We start from the raw sequence: 14,463 nt of genomic DNA on the forward strand, positions 1-14,463 counted from the left end.
AAGCCAACATCAGCTCTATAGGCAGAATTAAGAGATCTTATGAAATATTCTTTTTTTTTTTGCTTATGGTGACCAGATATTTTTACAGATTTTTAAGGTTGTCAACTCTGCCCTGGGAAATTCCTGGAGATTTCAGGGCAATGCCTGGACGGGGCAGTGTTTTTTGGAGGTAGGGAGCTCAATGAGGATGTGATGCCGTGCAGTTGACCCTCAAAGGCTGCCATTTTCTGTAGAGGAGCTGATCTGTGCAGTCTGGAGATCAGCTGTAATTCCCCACCTGGAAGTTGGCAACCCTACTCTCTACTCCTAATTGTAAAGGGGTCATACAGGTGATCTGACAAGGCAGATGCTGTTGCATAGTTGCTTTTATTTACAGACACAACAATATTCTTCTGTTTGGTGACACAGTTGTCTCCATACAGTGTCGTGTTTCATGCGGTGACAGTACTGTGCACACAGCTACACACGTTCTACAGAGTGAGGACTTTGAAAAGTGGCTTGCTCTGAATAAACTAGAAGAGTTGGTGCATTCCTTTGGGCCACATTGGTTAGGAGGATTAATAAAACGGAGGCCAAAACAGCAGCTGGCCACTTTGTCTTCTGCGCAGGCTGGATGTCAACCACATCTCACTTCCATCGGCCACCAACCACTGGCTTTCCACGGCCAGCCTTTGAGCTATGGGCAGAAGCAGAAAAGCAAATGAAGAAACAAAGGTGCCCTTCAGGCCAACACAAAAACTCTGAAGAGAAAGAATGTAGTGGCTCACTCTTGCTTTGAGCAGTCTTATTTTGTTGGTGCTTTTGCACATATATCTCATCATTCACAGGTGAACTCATTCCAGCATTGTGACTGCCCAGTCACAGCCTAACCTGTCTCCTTTCAGCAATGTGGCACAGCTCAACTGTGGCTGAGGTATACAGTCCACACTGGGGGTGGGGGATGACTGAGTCTGAGTCATGCATATTGCCTGCTTCAACATACTAAAGAAAAGGGTACAAACCCAGAAAACAGAAGCATGACCAAATCTCATCCTGTGTTACAAGCAGACTTGCCCCTTACACCTTATTTCAAGCATCAGCTTCTTATTTAGTCTTATTTTCTTTTTAAAAAAATGCATGGAACATGTAGCCATTCCTGAAGATTTCTGGGCAAAAATATAATTGCATTGACAATCCTCACCCCCTCACATTTGATTCCAGGGTTAGAGCAGTTCCATTGTTTCTGCTTCTTCCTCGTTATAAGTGACCAAACAGTAGCAGGCAACAGTCTTCTCTGTGGGTGCTTCTGATCATGCACTTTTAAACAGTGAATGCTACTAGCTGAAGTGAACCTGTTACTAAAGAAGACTTCAATGAGCCTGCCACACAAGGAAAATGAGATATTGTCTTGTAAGCTGCCAATAACCATGGCTTGCCCAATGAGAAACATCTTCCAAAGCAAAAATGCATCGTCATGGAAGGAAGGGGTATATTTTACATTGATTGAGGCTGATGTCATTGATGAGCCAGGCACTTCCTAAATATTTGCCTAACACCAACCCTCTGAGAGCAGCCATTCTACCTGGCTTGTTTCTTAGTGAAGATCACTGCTTCTACATCTGAGATCTTAGAACAATATAAAGAATGATATTTGTCATTCTGAACAGATGCAGAAAGAAACACTATATTACCCTCAGTATTCGCTTTGGTTTTTTTCCATTTTCACATCTGTTGACAGTACCCAACTGCTCATTTCCTTGACTTCCCATATGATTTAATTTGGTTCCCCAGTGATCATCCAGGAATCAGTATTTTTATCAATCCCATCTCTTTGACAAGCATACCTGTATGATACACATATTTTCAAGTCTTGTGGCTCATACTTCTTAAATGCTGAAGTGTGCATAGACCAAGATCTGAATAGCAAATTCCTGCATATGTTTTAAAAATACATATCTGACATTTAGAATAGTCCCTCCCATGAGCTATTGTCCTTGTTCATCTCCCAGGTGGTAATGAAAATATCCTTGTCCAGCCACAGCCAGTAGCCTGAAAAAATAGGTAGCTGATCCATCCCTGATACACATACTTCATTTATATTGATATGGAAAGCCATTTCCCTCTGTGCACGCACTGCAAGCCATCACAATAAGTCATCACACAACAAAAAACCCCACAACATGCTACTCACCCTTTCCTGAAGCAGTCAAGCAAGGAACAAGGACAAAGAAGAAAGAGTATAAATAAGAGCTATTTCTAGGAAGAGAATCACTCCTATTGCAGGTTGCCATTTGGTGGATCAGAAGACCACCTTATCTGCTTAGCCACTTTAAAAGATGGCTGTATAACACTCTCATGTGAATTTGGGCAGATAAACGGTTTCTCTAGTGCTCTGAATAGCTTCCTAACATTCAGATGATGATGCATTCTTTGCTGTGCTGAGAACTACTTGAGGAATTCTGATCAAGTTCTTTAATATTAAGAACTACTTGAGGAATTCTGATCAAGTTCTTTAATTTAATTCTGATCAAGTTCTTTAATATAATAATGGATATTATCCATTTACTGGAAATTGCAGCCACAGCTAAAGGAAGTCAAGGAGCAAGCATGATGAAAAATCCACAAAGGACTGTGACATACTCAAGAGTATACCCAATAATTTTTACAGAGGAGTCAAAACAGGACAGAGATGCTTACATATGAAGAAAGAGGCTGAATGCCAAGTATCTTAATAAGTGAATGCAAAAATTCATAGGTAGCATGGCTTCTATTTAGAAGCCTTTCTATTGATACTTGGGTAGCTCAGCTACTGCAGCAAAATTCCACAATTTTGTCTGACATATTCCAAGAGGACGTATTATTGGAGAAGATCAACTGCTGACAGGGGATGGCAGAATTCAAGGCTCAAGTGAAAATACCTAAAGGGAAAAAGCAAAAAGTGTGCAAGCGAAGGGGGAGACGCTACAATCTGGTTGAGATACAAAGAACAGGAAAAAAAGTTCAAGTTAAAAGAAGAAAACAGAGAACAACTTGGTAGGAAAATTCTAAAAGATGGGCCAGGAGTGAGAAAAGGAAAAGATGGAAACAATAAAAGGGAAGAGGAAATAAATAAACAATGTTAAAACTATAAGCAAATCAGAGCTTTGGATCAATCACTAAACTAAGGAGGAAGAAAATGGAGAAGGACAGCACCAGGATGGGGACCAGCATATTCTCCCATTTACAAAGGCAGCCCAAAGGGCTTGATCCAAAGCTTAGAGTTGTTTTGCATCATTTAATAGCCATCATTTAATAGCCAATGAACAGGCATAGGCCCAAACTACAAGTTTCAGTGTACATCTGCATAAGCATCATAATTTGGAAGTGAGAGCATGAAAAGTACGCATAAGTGGAAGGACTGGCAAGACTAAGCCAAAAGCAGAAGGAAGGGAGCAAAGGGTGTGAGTCAGAGAGAGCAGAGCCAGGGAGGGTGATGGTGGAAGATCTACTGGGGGGTGCTTGGTGCCATTGAGCAGGGTGGAATGCTATGTGGCCTGAATACTTACACCTTCTGATGGTCACTAATGCGGTTGCGAAGAACATTAATCTGCAAAACAAACAGACAGGAGGTGAAGACGGGGGAAGAAGAAGGCTGCTGTGATAGAGCGTCATGTAAGGCCAGAAAGTATGGACTACATGGATCACAAAGAGCAGATATGAAACTATGTAACATGTCTTGGTAAGCCATCAGAATCTTCATTTTTAGGACTCAGACCCTGCAAAGACAATGAGACTACCTCCAACCACTTACTTGTCTTCTGTTTAGTATAATACTTAATCGGCTCTTCATACCTATACAAATTCAGCTGGTTGAAATTAAATTCAGTCTGGTTAGTGAAGGAGTTGAGATGAAGCCTGTTTTTTCCATTTGCCTGGAGACTCTGGATGTGATTCTCAGTATATTTTTCCAGTGTAATTCCATAGTTATCTTGGCTTCAGTCTTCTTCACACAAGTCATAGAAATATACTTCTTTGAGTAAGCAGAGTTGTACCATCTGAGACAGTATCTGCAGTTCTAGGGCATAGACACTGCTTTTGAAAGCAACTTCTAGTGCATGTGTGGCTCAAGCTCATGCTCTGTTCTTTGCACAGATGTGTCTACTTTGCAAAGGAATATAATAGTATTGATTCCAAGAACAAATCCATGTGTAAAGGAATGATTTTTATTTCTGGTTAAATTGCCAGCTTACTCTTCCTTCCAAAGTAAGGTTTCAAAACAAAGAAAGAAAGTCTCTCCTTAGAAGATGTTTCCATGTACTTACTCATATCAAAGGGTTTGGATCAAAGAACAGAAGGCTCCACTAATATCAGAAAATGAAATTTTGAGTCTAAGAATCTTTGCAAGCCAAGCAGGAGAAGCATGCAAGACAACGGAAGACTGCCCCAAGAAGGACACTGACAGCATTCACACTTGACCAGGCTATAACAGGAGGGTATCCAGATCAGGGCTCTGCACACTTAGTTCCTCACCCCCATCCTCCCATAACATTCGCCAGTCCACTTCACTGCTGGCACAGAACAAGCCATACTTACTACTTGCTTAACTCATCACAGCGAGCAGTGAGTATGGAAATCTGGTTAGGGTTAGAGAAAAGAGACTATTAAGAACAAAGAAGAAGCCCTTGAAAAGGGAAGCATAACAGAGAGAGAGTGCAGATCCTGAGAAAGCAGGTCTTCATTCGGACTGATGTGCACTCAGCATCCATGGGTACAAGGAGAAGTGGAACTAGAAGCCTTTCATGGCCTTGGCTCCACCACAACAACTCTGCTCACATCTGTAGGGCTTCTTCAGGAAATGCCATCTTGAATAGTTCAGCTTTACATAATTTGTGTGTGATAAGTCAATACCTTAAACTGAGCCTGAAACAAACGGGCAGCCCATGGAGAGTCTGAAGAGTGGAAGCAATATGTATGTTCCATCCATCTGATAATATCCAGCTCCTCCATGGCATTCTCGATCAGTTCAAGTTTCTGAGTTGATTTTGATGGGAGACCAATGTACAATAGATTACTAGCGTCTAGTTTTGCTTTGTAAGCTGTGATTGGCTTTATAAGTTTGAGTACTAATAGCAGCAGCCACAACAAAACCTTTGTTCCTCTTAATGCTTGGACATTGGCCCTTTCTTCACAAACCTTTTAAAACATTTTGAAGCAAGAAATAAAACATTTCCTTCATAGAGTTCCACACTGTTTCCCCCCCCCCCCCTTACGTTCTGAAAAATTTTGATTTCGAACCTCAAAATGTTTTAAATTAATCCCCTTTTAAAACAATTATTTAGCCTGAAATATTTTCAAAATGTTTTCACTTGCTGTGAAATCTATTTATTACATTTTCCATGCCTCTGTGCATGGAAGAATGGAAGCATTGAAGCACTGAAGTATTGATTCAACAAATGATTCAAAAAGCAGGGGAACCCTTCATTTCAAGGGGGTGAGTGTGGACAAACATCACGTTAAAAGGGGAGGAGGATTGAAAACGTTTTACAAACGTTTTAAGTGCTTTGTGCAGAAGGGGCCACAGTGATGTTATCTAGTCACTCTGAGCCTCCATTGAACAGTAGGGAAGGAAAGGTATAAGGATTTTAATTAATAAAAAAGTGTACTGTAAAAGTAGAATGTGGAGCAGTGCAGACTATCAAGCCAAAGAAAATAGCAGAGAGGGAGGAAGCTAGAATATAGGATGAACTGAGTCAGTTTATTTCCTAGTGTGGGGAATGGGGCTCTGGCATTGCCCATAAGGGCTGTTTGTGTACCCAGCTGAGGGAGATGGTAAGAGTTATAACTAAAACTGTTGGAAGATGTAACCGCAAATTCTGAGGTGTTGGTGTGAAGTTAAATTCCTCCCACCCACTAAGACTTTTCTTCCTGGTGGCCTTGTACAGTAACTACCCAATCGAAAGAGGGCTCAAAACTAACACAGCAATGTTAAAATATGCTGGAGAAATTCCTATATACTATGCTAATTAATGAGAAATTTAAACAGATAGTGAGTGGATCAACAAACAAAGGACCTATTTACTATCAAGAGCCCAGTTTTGTTGAGTCTATTGCAGGTCATGTTAGGTTTGTGAGAGACAGAAGAATGCAAGCTGGACCTTTAAAAGATACAGGCTGGTATCATGCCCTTTCTTTCATAGATCTACTTTCATTTGAAGAAGGGAAGTATGACACCACTCCTTTATTCACCTCTGAAGAACTGGCTTTGATATTTAATGTAGGTTCTTAACTGAGATAAGGCAAGGCAGGTCAAATGTATCATATCTCTCTACCCTTATTCTTACCAGGGACTAAAAACAAGGTTACCATATATGATCCTTTTTTAAAAAAACCATGAAAGTTAAAAGTAAGTCTGCATTCAGTATTTGCCTATTTTAACTTTTCCAGAAAAGGAAAAATAGCTTCTCAAAAACCTTTAGTGATGAGAATGATAAAGACTGCCCTGTGCCATCATTAAAGACTGTGCCTTTTTAAAGACTGCCCTGTGCCATCATTTCCCCGCCTTGCAACTGCACTCATACCAATAACGACAGGGTCATCTTTTCCCTTAGAAAAGGGGCAATGCCAGCCATTAGGGATGGTATAATATGTGAGATGACATCACAATGTTTTGCATCCAAACAAATCCAGCAACACGATGGCATCAGTGAGGCCAAATCACTGCAGTGCTTCTTGTGACATTCTGATCTCAGCCAACTAGCTATTGCGTTGGGAGCAGGATTATTTCATGACACTCTGTAGCCAGTTAGATTTGTCTAAGGCCGTTTCCGCATGGCCCTTTAATGGCGCCCTGGGGACGGGATAAACGCCGTCCCCAGGGAGCCATTCGCACAGGCGGCGCTGACCTGGCGTTGCTCCCCCTCCCCCTGACGCCGCCCTGAAAAACAACCCTTTAAAGGGTTGTTTTTCCCCCGACAGCGTGTTCCCGGCGGCGCGGTGCGAACAGCACCGCCGGGAACACGCTGTTTCCCTTCCCCGTCCCACTCACCTTGTCCCCGTCGTCGGCCTGCTGGCCGTCGAAGCCCCACCCATGCTGTCCTCCGACCCCTGGAGGTCGGAGAGCAGTGTGGGCGGGGCTTCGACGGCCAGCAGGCCGACGACAGGGACAAGGTGAGTGGGACGGGGAAGGGGGAAGAGGCGGCTCCATGCGGAGCCGCCTGCCGTCTACCGGCCTCTCCGGAGGCCGCCCGCATGCTTGCATGCAAACGGCCTCCGCCTCCACGCCGGCAGAATTCTTGCCGGCGTGGAGGCGCCTTGACGGCCGTGCGGAAACAGCCTCAGTGTTGCCCTAACTGAATGTAAATGAAGCAGGCTTCAAGAAGCATTAACTTCACTTCGAATAAATGAATATTTTCCTTGCTTTTAATGTAATGTCCAAAAACTTCCCCACGGGGAATGCTGATGAAAATCCTTGCAAAACACATCCGTCCCCACTTTTCATCTTAGTAACCCCATTCAGTTACTTCTTCACACAAGAAGAAAAAGAAAGAACAGGTATTCCAACAGACATTTCCAAAAAAAGAACAGGTATTTCCAAAAGAAAGAACAGGTATTCAAACTGACCTCATATTTCTGCCGCTTGAATTTTTCCTGCAAGTCAAATTTCTCGGCTTCAAGATCATGAATACTCTGCCACAGTTCCTTAGCTTTGTCCCTGAAGTGAAAACATGCAGCATTAGTCAATATGGTGGCCACTGTCTTACCATGTGCATGTGTTTGAGCATGATACTCATGCAAAAGAATGTGATATTTATAAGCCAACATGATATAAGCATGTATATGTGTACTGTACTTATTCAATGTACATACAGTATACATGTGTGAGTATATTGTGTGCAAGTGAATTGGTATGTAAATGAATCTGGTTCCTTGCTTGTATGTGTGTTGGACTATGGGTGTAGGTCACTGTGACAAGAGTTCAAGACTGTACCTAAATCAGAAAAATTCTTTAAAGTCCTGCCTAATCATACTTTAAATATATGTACCGCAATTTAGCTTTTTATATTCCCATTTCACAAGGTGTGGAACTGGCCCCTTTGCCAAGCCTGGGCCCTCTGACAAGTATTATATCAACCAAAGAAAATAGAGGCAGTGAGTTTACTACCACCTGAACCTGAATACACCATTTAATCAGCTAATTTACTCTCTTTGTGTGTGCTTAGAGCCCCCTCTAGTGGTCTGACATTTTACAATGTGTTTTATATGAATGCCAGTAAAACTGCCTCTTCCTGGGTCTGTGTGTTATGTGCAACCATTACTGCAACCTTACAATGCCTTGGGGCTTGATGACATCCTTCAGATGGAAACTCACGGTGCCATCCTAAGCAGACTGACACCCTCCTAGAGGGATAGCTCTGCTTTGGACTGCATTGCCAACACCCTCTCTTGTCTCTTACAATATATCACTTACAATATATCATAGCCCTTTTAAACATCTACACTGTCATGAACCATTTGCCTCCTCTCAGTGGGCATTCCCCAGCCCTCATTTCCCAATGGCACTTAATGGGTTGGCAGGGGGGATTTGGGGTGGGGGGAAAATGGTATCTCATGATGGTTCATCAGTTTCAGCTACATAGCTGTGACATCACCACATCATGAGATGCTTTAGATTCATCTGAAATTCTATGGGTTTTACCATAAAGTTTCAGATGAATCCTAGAGTGTCCCATAATGCAGTGATGGTACTTCCAGTTACATAGCTGAAAAGGACTTCTCAGAGTCATGGGATGATATTAGGGCAAGTCCTGCCTCAACCAGAATCCTGGAAGTTAAACGTAAGCAGGAAGTATTGCTGAAAACAAATGAGCATAAGATACTTGGTTGGGAAACAATGTCACATAAGCCTACATGATTTGTAAGCCCCAACGGTGTCATGTGGACAAAGCCTCCACAGGTGGTCTGAGAACAGCTTTAAATGTTTTCATTATTTGTGCCTCATTCATTTGTAAGCTGCATAGAGGATTTCTCTTACAGAGAAAAGACAAAGGCTTAATTGTCCACAACTGTTGCATCAGCTGACTCTCATACAGCGAAGCCATTTAAGGTTATATCAGTCATAATTGTTTACACAATGTAACTCCTTTCTTTGATCTGCCTGAACTTTTCAGAGCATATCCCATGCAATCCCAACAATGTTGTTCAAATTGTGTGGAAAACAAGTTCTGCATTTCTCCTCAAAACTATTCCCAGTGAAAACATATACCACATTACACAACAACAAAATAAATATGAACAAAAAAGGAACAAAAAGAAAATGGGAAAAAGCTGTACAGTCCTACCTCAACTTATCTTCATTCAAGTGATCAATGTTCAGAGGTTTCCGCCGCTCACTGAGGATCTTCTTCTTCTTTTCCCTCTCAGTTTGTTTTTTCCCACTTTTCTTCTCTGTCTAAAATAAATAAATCATATAAATGGCATCAGTGTTTCCTGAGTTTAACCAAATTTCCCCCCACTCCCTATGAAGGGAACTCATACAGGAATTAGAATGGCAAAATATACTGAGGTGTTTTACAGAATGATGAATTTATTGTTACATGAACATTCCCATGCAACTTTGTAATTACACATACAGGTATTGTGATAATGTGGAAAATAATATAATGAATGTAAATCAGGGGTCCCCAACCTTTTTGTCCTTGTGGGCACATTTTGAACTCTAATACAGCATGGTGGCCACAATAACAATATGGCTGCCACAAAATGGCTGCCATAGAAGGCAGAAACAGCCACAAAATGATTGCACAGCTCTGTGCTGTAGAGCAGCTGCTGCCAAAACAACATTTTTAAATCAACATTTTTAAAATCACAGCCAATTAAATATCTAATCTATTTGAAGCCTTTCCAGTCTAAAGCCCTCCCTGATCCCACTCACTTCCTAAAAACACTTGGCAGGCACCAGAAAAGGTGTCAGTTGGAGCTATGGCACCATAGGCACCACGTTGGGGATGGATCCCTGATAAATATAATGAAGGCAACAAGATCTCAAGAAGAATGCATGTGTAATGCACTCACAAATCTTTTGGCCAACATAATTACCACACTATATACCTGTCAGAAGCTGGACCCTCCAGGGTTCTCTTTTTTCTCCAGAGGAGAAAAGGGTTCTCCAGAGAACCCTTTCTCCAGAAAAGGTCACCTGTTTGACACATGCCCTAGCTCCTCAGAAGCTAGTTGAGTGATCCATCCTCCTCCCCATGCCTCCCAGTGCCCCACTGGAGCTGAGTTCCTCCAACATATCAATGGCTGTCATCTCAAAATTTGGGGAAGGGAATCTTGTGGCTGTTCTGGCAGTGGTTAAGTTCAGGGCAGAGAGGGTCGCCCCCGGACCATATGTACACATATGATCAGACACACAAGCAAAACTGTACCAAAATATGGATCCTAGTTTGTACTATCACACTTCCCCCACGCATACACACACAAAAACACCAAGGCTGGATAGGTACCTTCAGCAGGTACCCTCCAAAATGAAGCATGTTAGAGAAAGCCTTTTTCTTCCTGGCTTCCTCTTCAGCTCTCTTCCGAGATTCTTCTTCTTCTTTCCGGGCTCTCTCTTCCTACCAACAGCACAATCACAGTAAGGTTTTGAAAAGCAGAATTATTAAAAGAACCTGTGGGAAGGTCCATTGCCAACCTCCTATTGCTTAGACAGACACAGCGTAGCCTGGTTGGGTGGTTGCCAACCTCCAGCCAGGACCTGAAATTTTGGCATTACAACTGATCTTCAGACTGGAGAGATCATTTTGCCTGGATTATTCCCTACAATACACCATAGATTTTAGAGTGAAATCCCTTCCCAAGTCCCCACCACCACAGGGACCACCCCCAAATCTCCTGAATTTCCCAGGCTGGAGTTGGAAACTCTACCAAGTTGACATGTGGCTGCTACATCCAAGTATATTGTGTTGGAAGGATCCATCTCCTAATGCTGGCAAGTTTCTAAAAATTAGAGTAGTGACTATTCCAGATTAGTCCTTTCCTGAAATTCACCAGGCTGGATGGAGGGAACAATCAGGAAAATCAGCAATACTGGAGCTAAGTTTATACTGAGAGCATAACAATTATTTATATTTTTATTTTATTTATAATTTAGATCTTCTAAATTGCCCACCCCCAAATGGCTCTTGGCGGTGTACAACAAAATACTTCAGTTAAAATGCATCATAAAATGTAAAAGCCACAACCACCATCAACTTAACACAGACATCAGATGGCGAACGCTCTACATCACAAGAGCAGGAAAAAAACATGACCACTATCAGTGTAGCAGATGGCACCCATAAGCTGCTGTATCCCCCAAATGCCTGGTGGAACAGCTCTGTTTTGCAAGCCCTGTTTTGCAGGCCCTGTTCAAGGTCCCACAGGGCACAGATGGATGGAGGTAGAGTGTTCCACCAGGCTGGGGCCAGAACATATAATAAGCCCAGCATCCATACATTAAGCACAAAAAGCCAAAATCAGTCATTCCGAAGGCTTAAAATGTCATTCAGAACAACTAAATGCTTCTGACAATAACAATTTTATGCAGGACAGAGAGTTGTGCTTGGATCTCTGACCTATTGGGTATCATGTAGATACTCACAGCCAAACGGGCCTGTCGTTCCTTTTCTTGCTCACTACGGATTCGTTGCTGCTCAGCTCGTTCTGCTCGTCGCTGTTCCTATAGGAAGAAAGACTCACAGCTGATCAGGGAAGTCCAGGTAATACTCAAATGCTTTCTAAATATGGCAGGAATGGCCTGGGACTGGCAAGGTTATTAACTTTTTGTATGCTGTCCAGTCCCAGCCGATTTATGGCAACCCCGTAGGGTTTTCAAGGCAAGAGACACTCAGAGTTGGTTTTCCATTGCCTGCCTCCAACCCTGGTATTTCCTGAAAGTCACCCATCCAACTACTAACCAGAACTGACCCTGCTTAGCTTCTGAGATCTAACAAGGTCAGGTTAACCTGGGGCTATTCATGTCAGGACATAACAGGTTTTAAAAAAACATGAATGATTTTAGAAAAGCCAGACAGAAGTCTTTTGATGCCTGAGGCAAGAAATCCTAAAATGACAACCTTTTCCAATAGGAAACATTGAATTTAGTAGCACAATTTGCTACCTCTTATTGAGGCCCAAAATCTGATGCCTAATAGCAGCATCCTTCATTTTGGAAGAGTAAGCCCATGCACAGAAGGGCCAGCCTCTTAAGCATATAAAAACCAAACAGAATACTCACTTTCAATCTTTAGGAACCAGTTCAAGACAGTTTTATTAAGGCTTGCATTTGGTTAAGTGTAGTAGGAGAGTTGAGTAGTCATTTTAAAATGTGATTTAATGTTTTTAATGTATTTTATCCCATTTATGTTTGTAAGCCACCTTGAACTCCATAAAGAAGGCAGCTGATAAATGTTTCAAATAAAAAATAAACATGTTTCCTGACTGGTATCTGTAACCCTAATCTTGATGATTCTCCAAAGATCATTCACTGCCATGGCTACAAAATTAGTCATGGCCCTGCCATTTGGTTTCAGACAGCACAGCCACACTGAGGGTTTGACCTGACCACTGAAAGTAACTTCTAGCCATTAACAGTGCCTGGGGAAATGGTATGGAGTTCTTTGACATACAATTCTGTCTTTCAAGGATAGCAGCTCTTCTTCTTCCTTCTTCCTGTTCTCAAAATGAGCCTCAATAAGGGTCTGCAGCTCATTCAGGTCCTTCTCCATTCGCTTGCGGTGAATGTCCTGCAAGGCAAAAAAGGGTATGGACAAGATCTGGTTCCCTTTTATCAAGTACAAAGAAACCTCCCATGGAATGCCAGGTGAGGAAGAACTTCTTTGCTTGGCTTGAGACTGGTCAATACTCACATCAAAGTCCACTCTCTCCCCATCAGGAATTTTTGGAGGCACCAAGTTTGGCATAAAGTGCCTGAAATGAGAGGAAGAATTAACTATTGATATGGCCACACTTGGCATCTTTTCCAACTGATCTCTTTTTATAACCTTATGGTTTTTAGTTACATTATTTTTGCTTTCACAACAACCTCAAATAAGGCTCATTTTCACATATGAAGAGACTGGTTATCCTTACCAAGAACAGCACATCTTCAGGGCAGTGTTGGGTATATCACTTCACCACAACTTTCAACTGGTTACTGTGCTTGGCTGCACATGCAAGCCAGGGACTGCAAGGTCCCAGTGCATGAGACAAAAAGACGGGATTGCCTTTTGTTTGGTAAGTTAATGATCCCAAGTTGTTAGTTAGTGTTTTTTAGAGGATGATAATTGTTAGGGCATGGTCACCTAATAGTTCTGTTCAAATAGCCATGAAAATTTGAAACAGGTGATGCTTCCCAGGGGTGAAAGAACATAGGGTAGGAAGGTGTATGTATAACAGCAGTTTGCATATGAGAGACAGTCTGGATCTGTGAGACTGAGAAAGAAACAGACAGAGAAAGCTGTGAGCTTATGTAAACCTCTTCGGTCTTTCTGATGATCAGTGGTAGCAGATTTGCTGATCTGTAGGAGTGGCTCTTCACCTTTACCAGTGCTCTGGTTGTCCACCTTTACCAGTGCTCTGGTTGTCCACAAAGTAAATGATTAAAATACCATAAGACCTCAATGCTCTCTCCTACAAACCCAGATACTATCACCACTGAACCTTCTCATTGCTTGGACAAGTGGAAAGTGCTGAAAGGATGTTTACCTGAACTTTCTGGAACAGGCTGGCATTCCACATTTTTAGATGTTGGTAAAGCAAAAGATTGTGGGAGTTGTAATCTACTTGACCCCTCATTGCTCGGAAAAGGGCACCCTCTGGACTACACTTCCCAGAGTCCTTCGTTTTTTCTGGTTCATCATCAGGAACGCACTGCTCATTATATGTCTAGAATGATTGATGCAGAGCTAATGGAAAAGTCAGTGCACAAAGGGGAGAAACTGTTTGACTGAATTCAGGTTTACCTCTATTGATTTTTAACAGATCCCACTTCTATGTTCAAAATAAACAAGCCTAAATATTCCCAATGATCAACTAATCATTTGTCCAACTGATCTTTTATTGTACCACTTCAGACGTAAGCAATGATTCCATGTTGAATGCTCCCCCATGAAAGAAAGCTCCTGGCATCAGGGTAAAGTCTGGGCCAGCTCTCTGAATCACATAGTTTTTTATGTGCTAAGAGTTTTGTTTTAATATATGGGGTAGCAGTCAATCAGGTGATTCCCCATCTACTATCTAAAATGGTCTAGTGGGGGGGGGCATGGTTCACTGGTTGATTTATTTGATTTATATCTTATTTTTCAACCATAAAATTCCAAGTGACATATAACATTTTAAAAATACAATATTAAGTTCCTCTCCCCTTTCTTCATATAACAGTTTCCTAAAGTTACCAAAGTAACAGCTAAACTTACACTGGCTGATCTCAGAACTATCCGTGCAAATTTTATTTAAACTGGATGT

General features: G+C 41.9%; 1 protein-coding gene across 8 annotated transcripts in view; it reads right to left on the minus strand.

The window, feature by feature from the left end:
* Positions 1-347: 347 nt before the first annotated feature.
* Positions 348-14,463, minus strand: part of TNNT2 (troponin T2, cardiac type) — a 37,485-nt gene continuing 23,369 nt past the window's right edge. For 5 of the 8 annotated variants that reach the window (XM_048498209.1, XM_048498206.1, XM_048498207.1 and 2 more), the window contains 9 exons: positions 12,867-12,927; positions 12,627-12,743; positions 11,600-11,677; positions 10,464-10,574; positions 9,297-9,406; positions 7,579-7,669; positions 3,525-3,565; positions 2,171-2,176; positions 348-676 (listed from right to left, as the gene is read on the minus strand). In XM_048498209.1, the coding sequence (XP_048354166.1) occupies positions 628-676; positions 2,171-2,176; positions 3,525-3,565; positions 7,579-7,669; positions 9,297-9,406; positions 10,464-10,574; positions 11,600-11,677; positions 12,627-12,743; positions 12,867-12,927 (664 nt within the window). In that variant the 3' untranslated portion in view covers positions 348-627. Of the gene's footprint in view, positions 677-2,170; positions 2,177-3,524; positions 3,566-4,551; positions 4,593-7,578; positions 7,670-9,296; positions 9,407-10,463; positions 10,575-11,599; positions 11,678-12,626; positions 12,744-12,866; positions 12,928-14,463 lie in introns of all 8 variants that reach the window. The other 3 variants (XM_048498205.1, XM_048498204.1, XM_048498208.1) reach the window with 3 other exon arrangements.

Source organism: Sphaerodactylus townsendi, linkage group LG05 (assembly GCF_021028975.2).
Source record: "Sphaerodactylus townsendi isolate TG3544 linkage group LG05, MPM_Stown_v2.3, whole genome shotgun sequence".
NCBI lineage: Eukaryota > Metazoa > Chordata > Lepidosauria > Squamata > Sphaerodactylidae > Sphaerodactylus > Sphaerodactylus townsendi.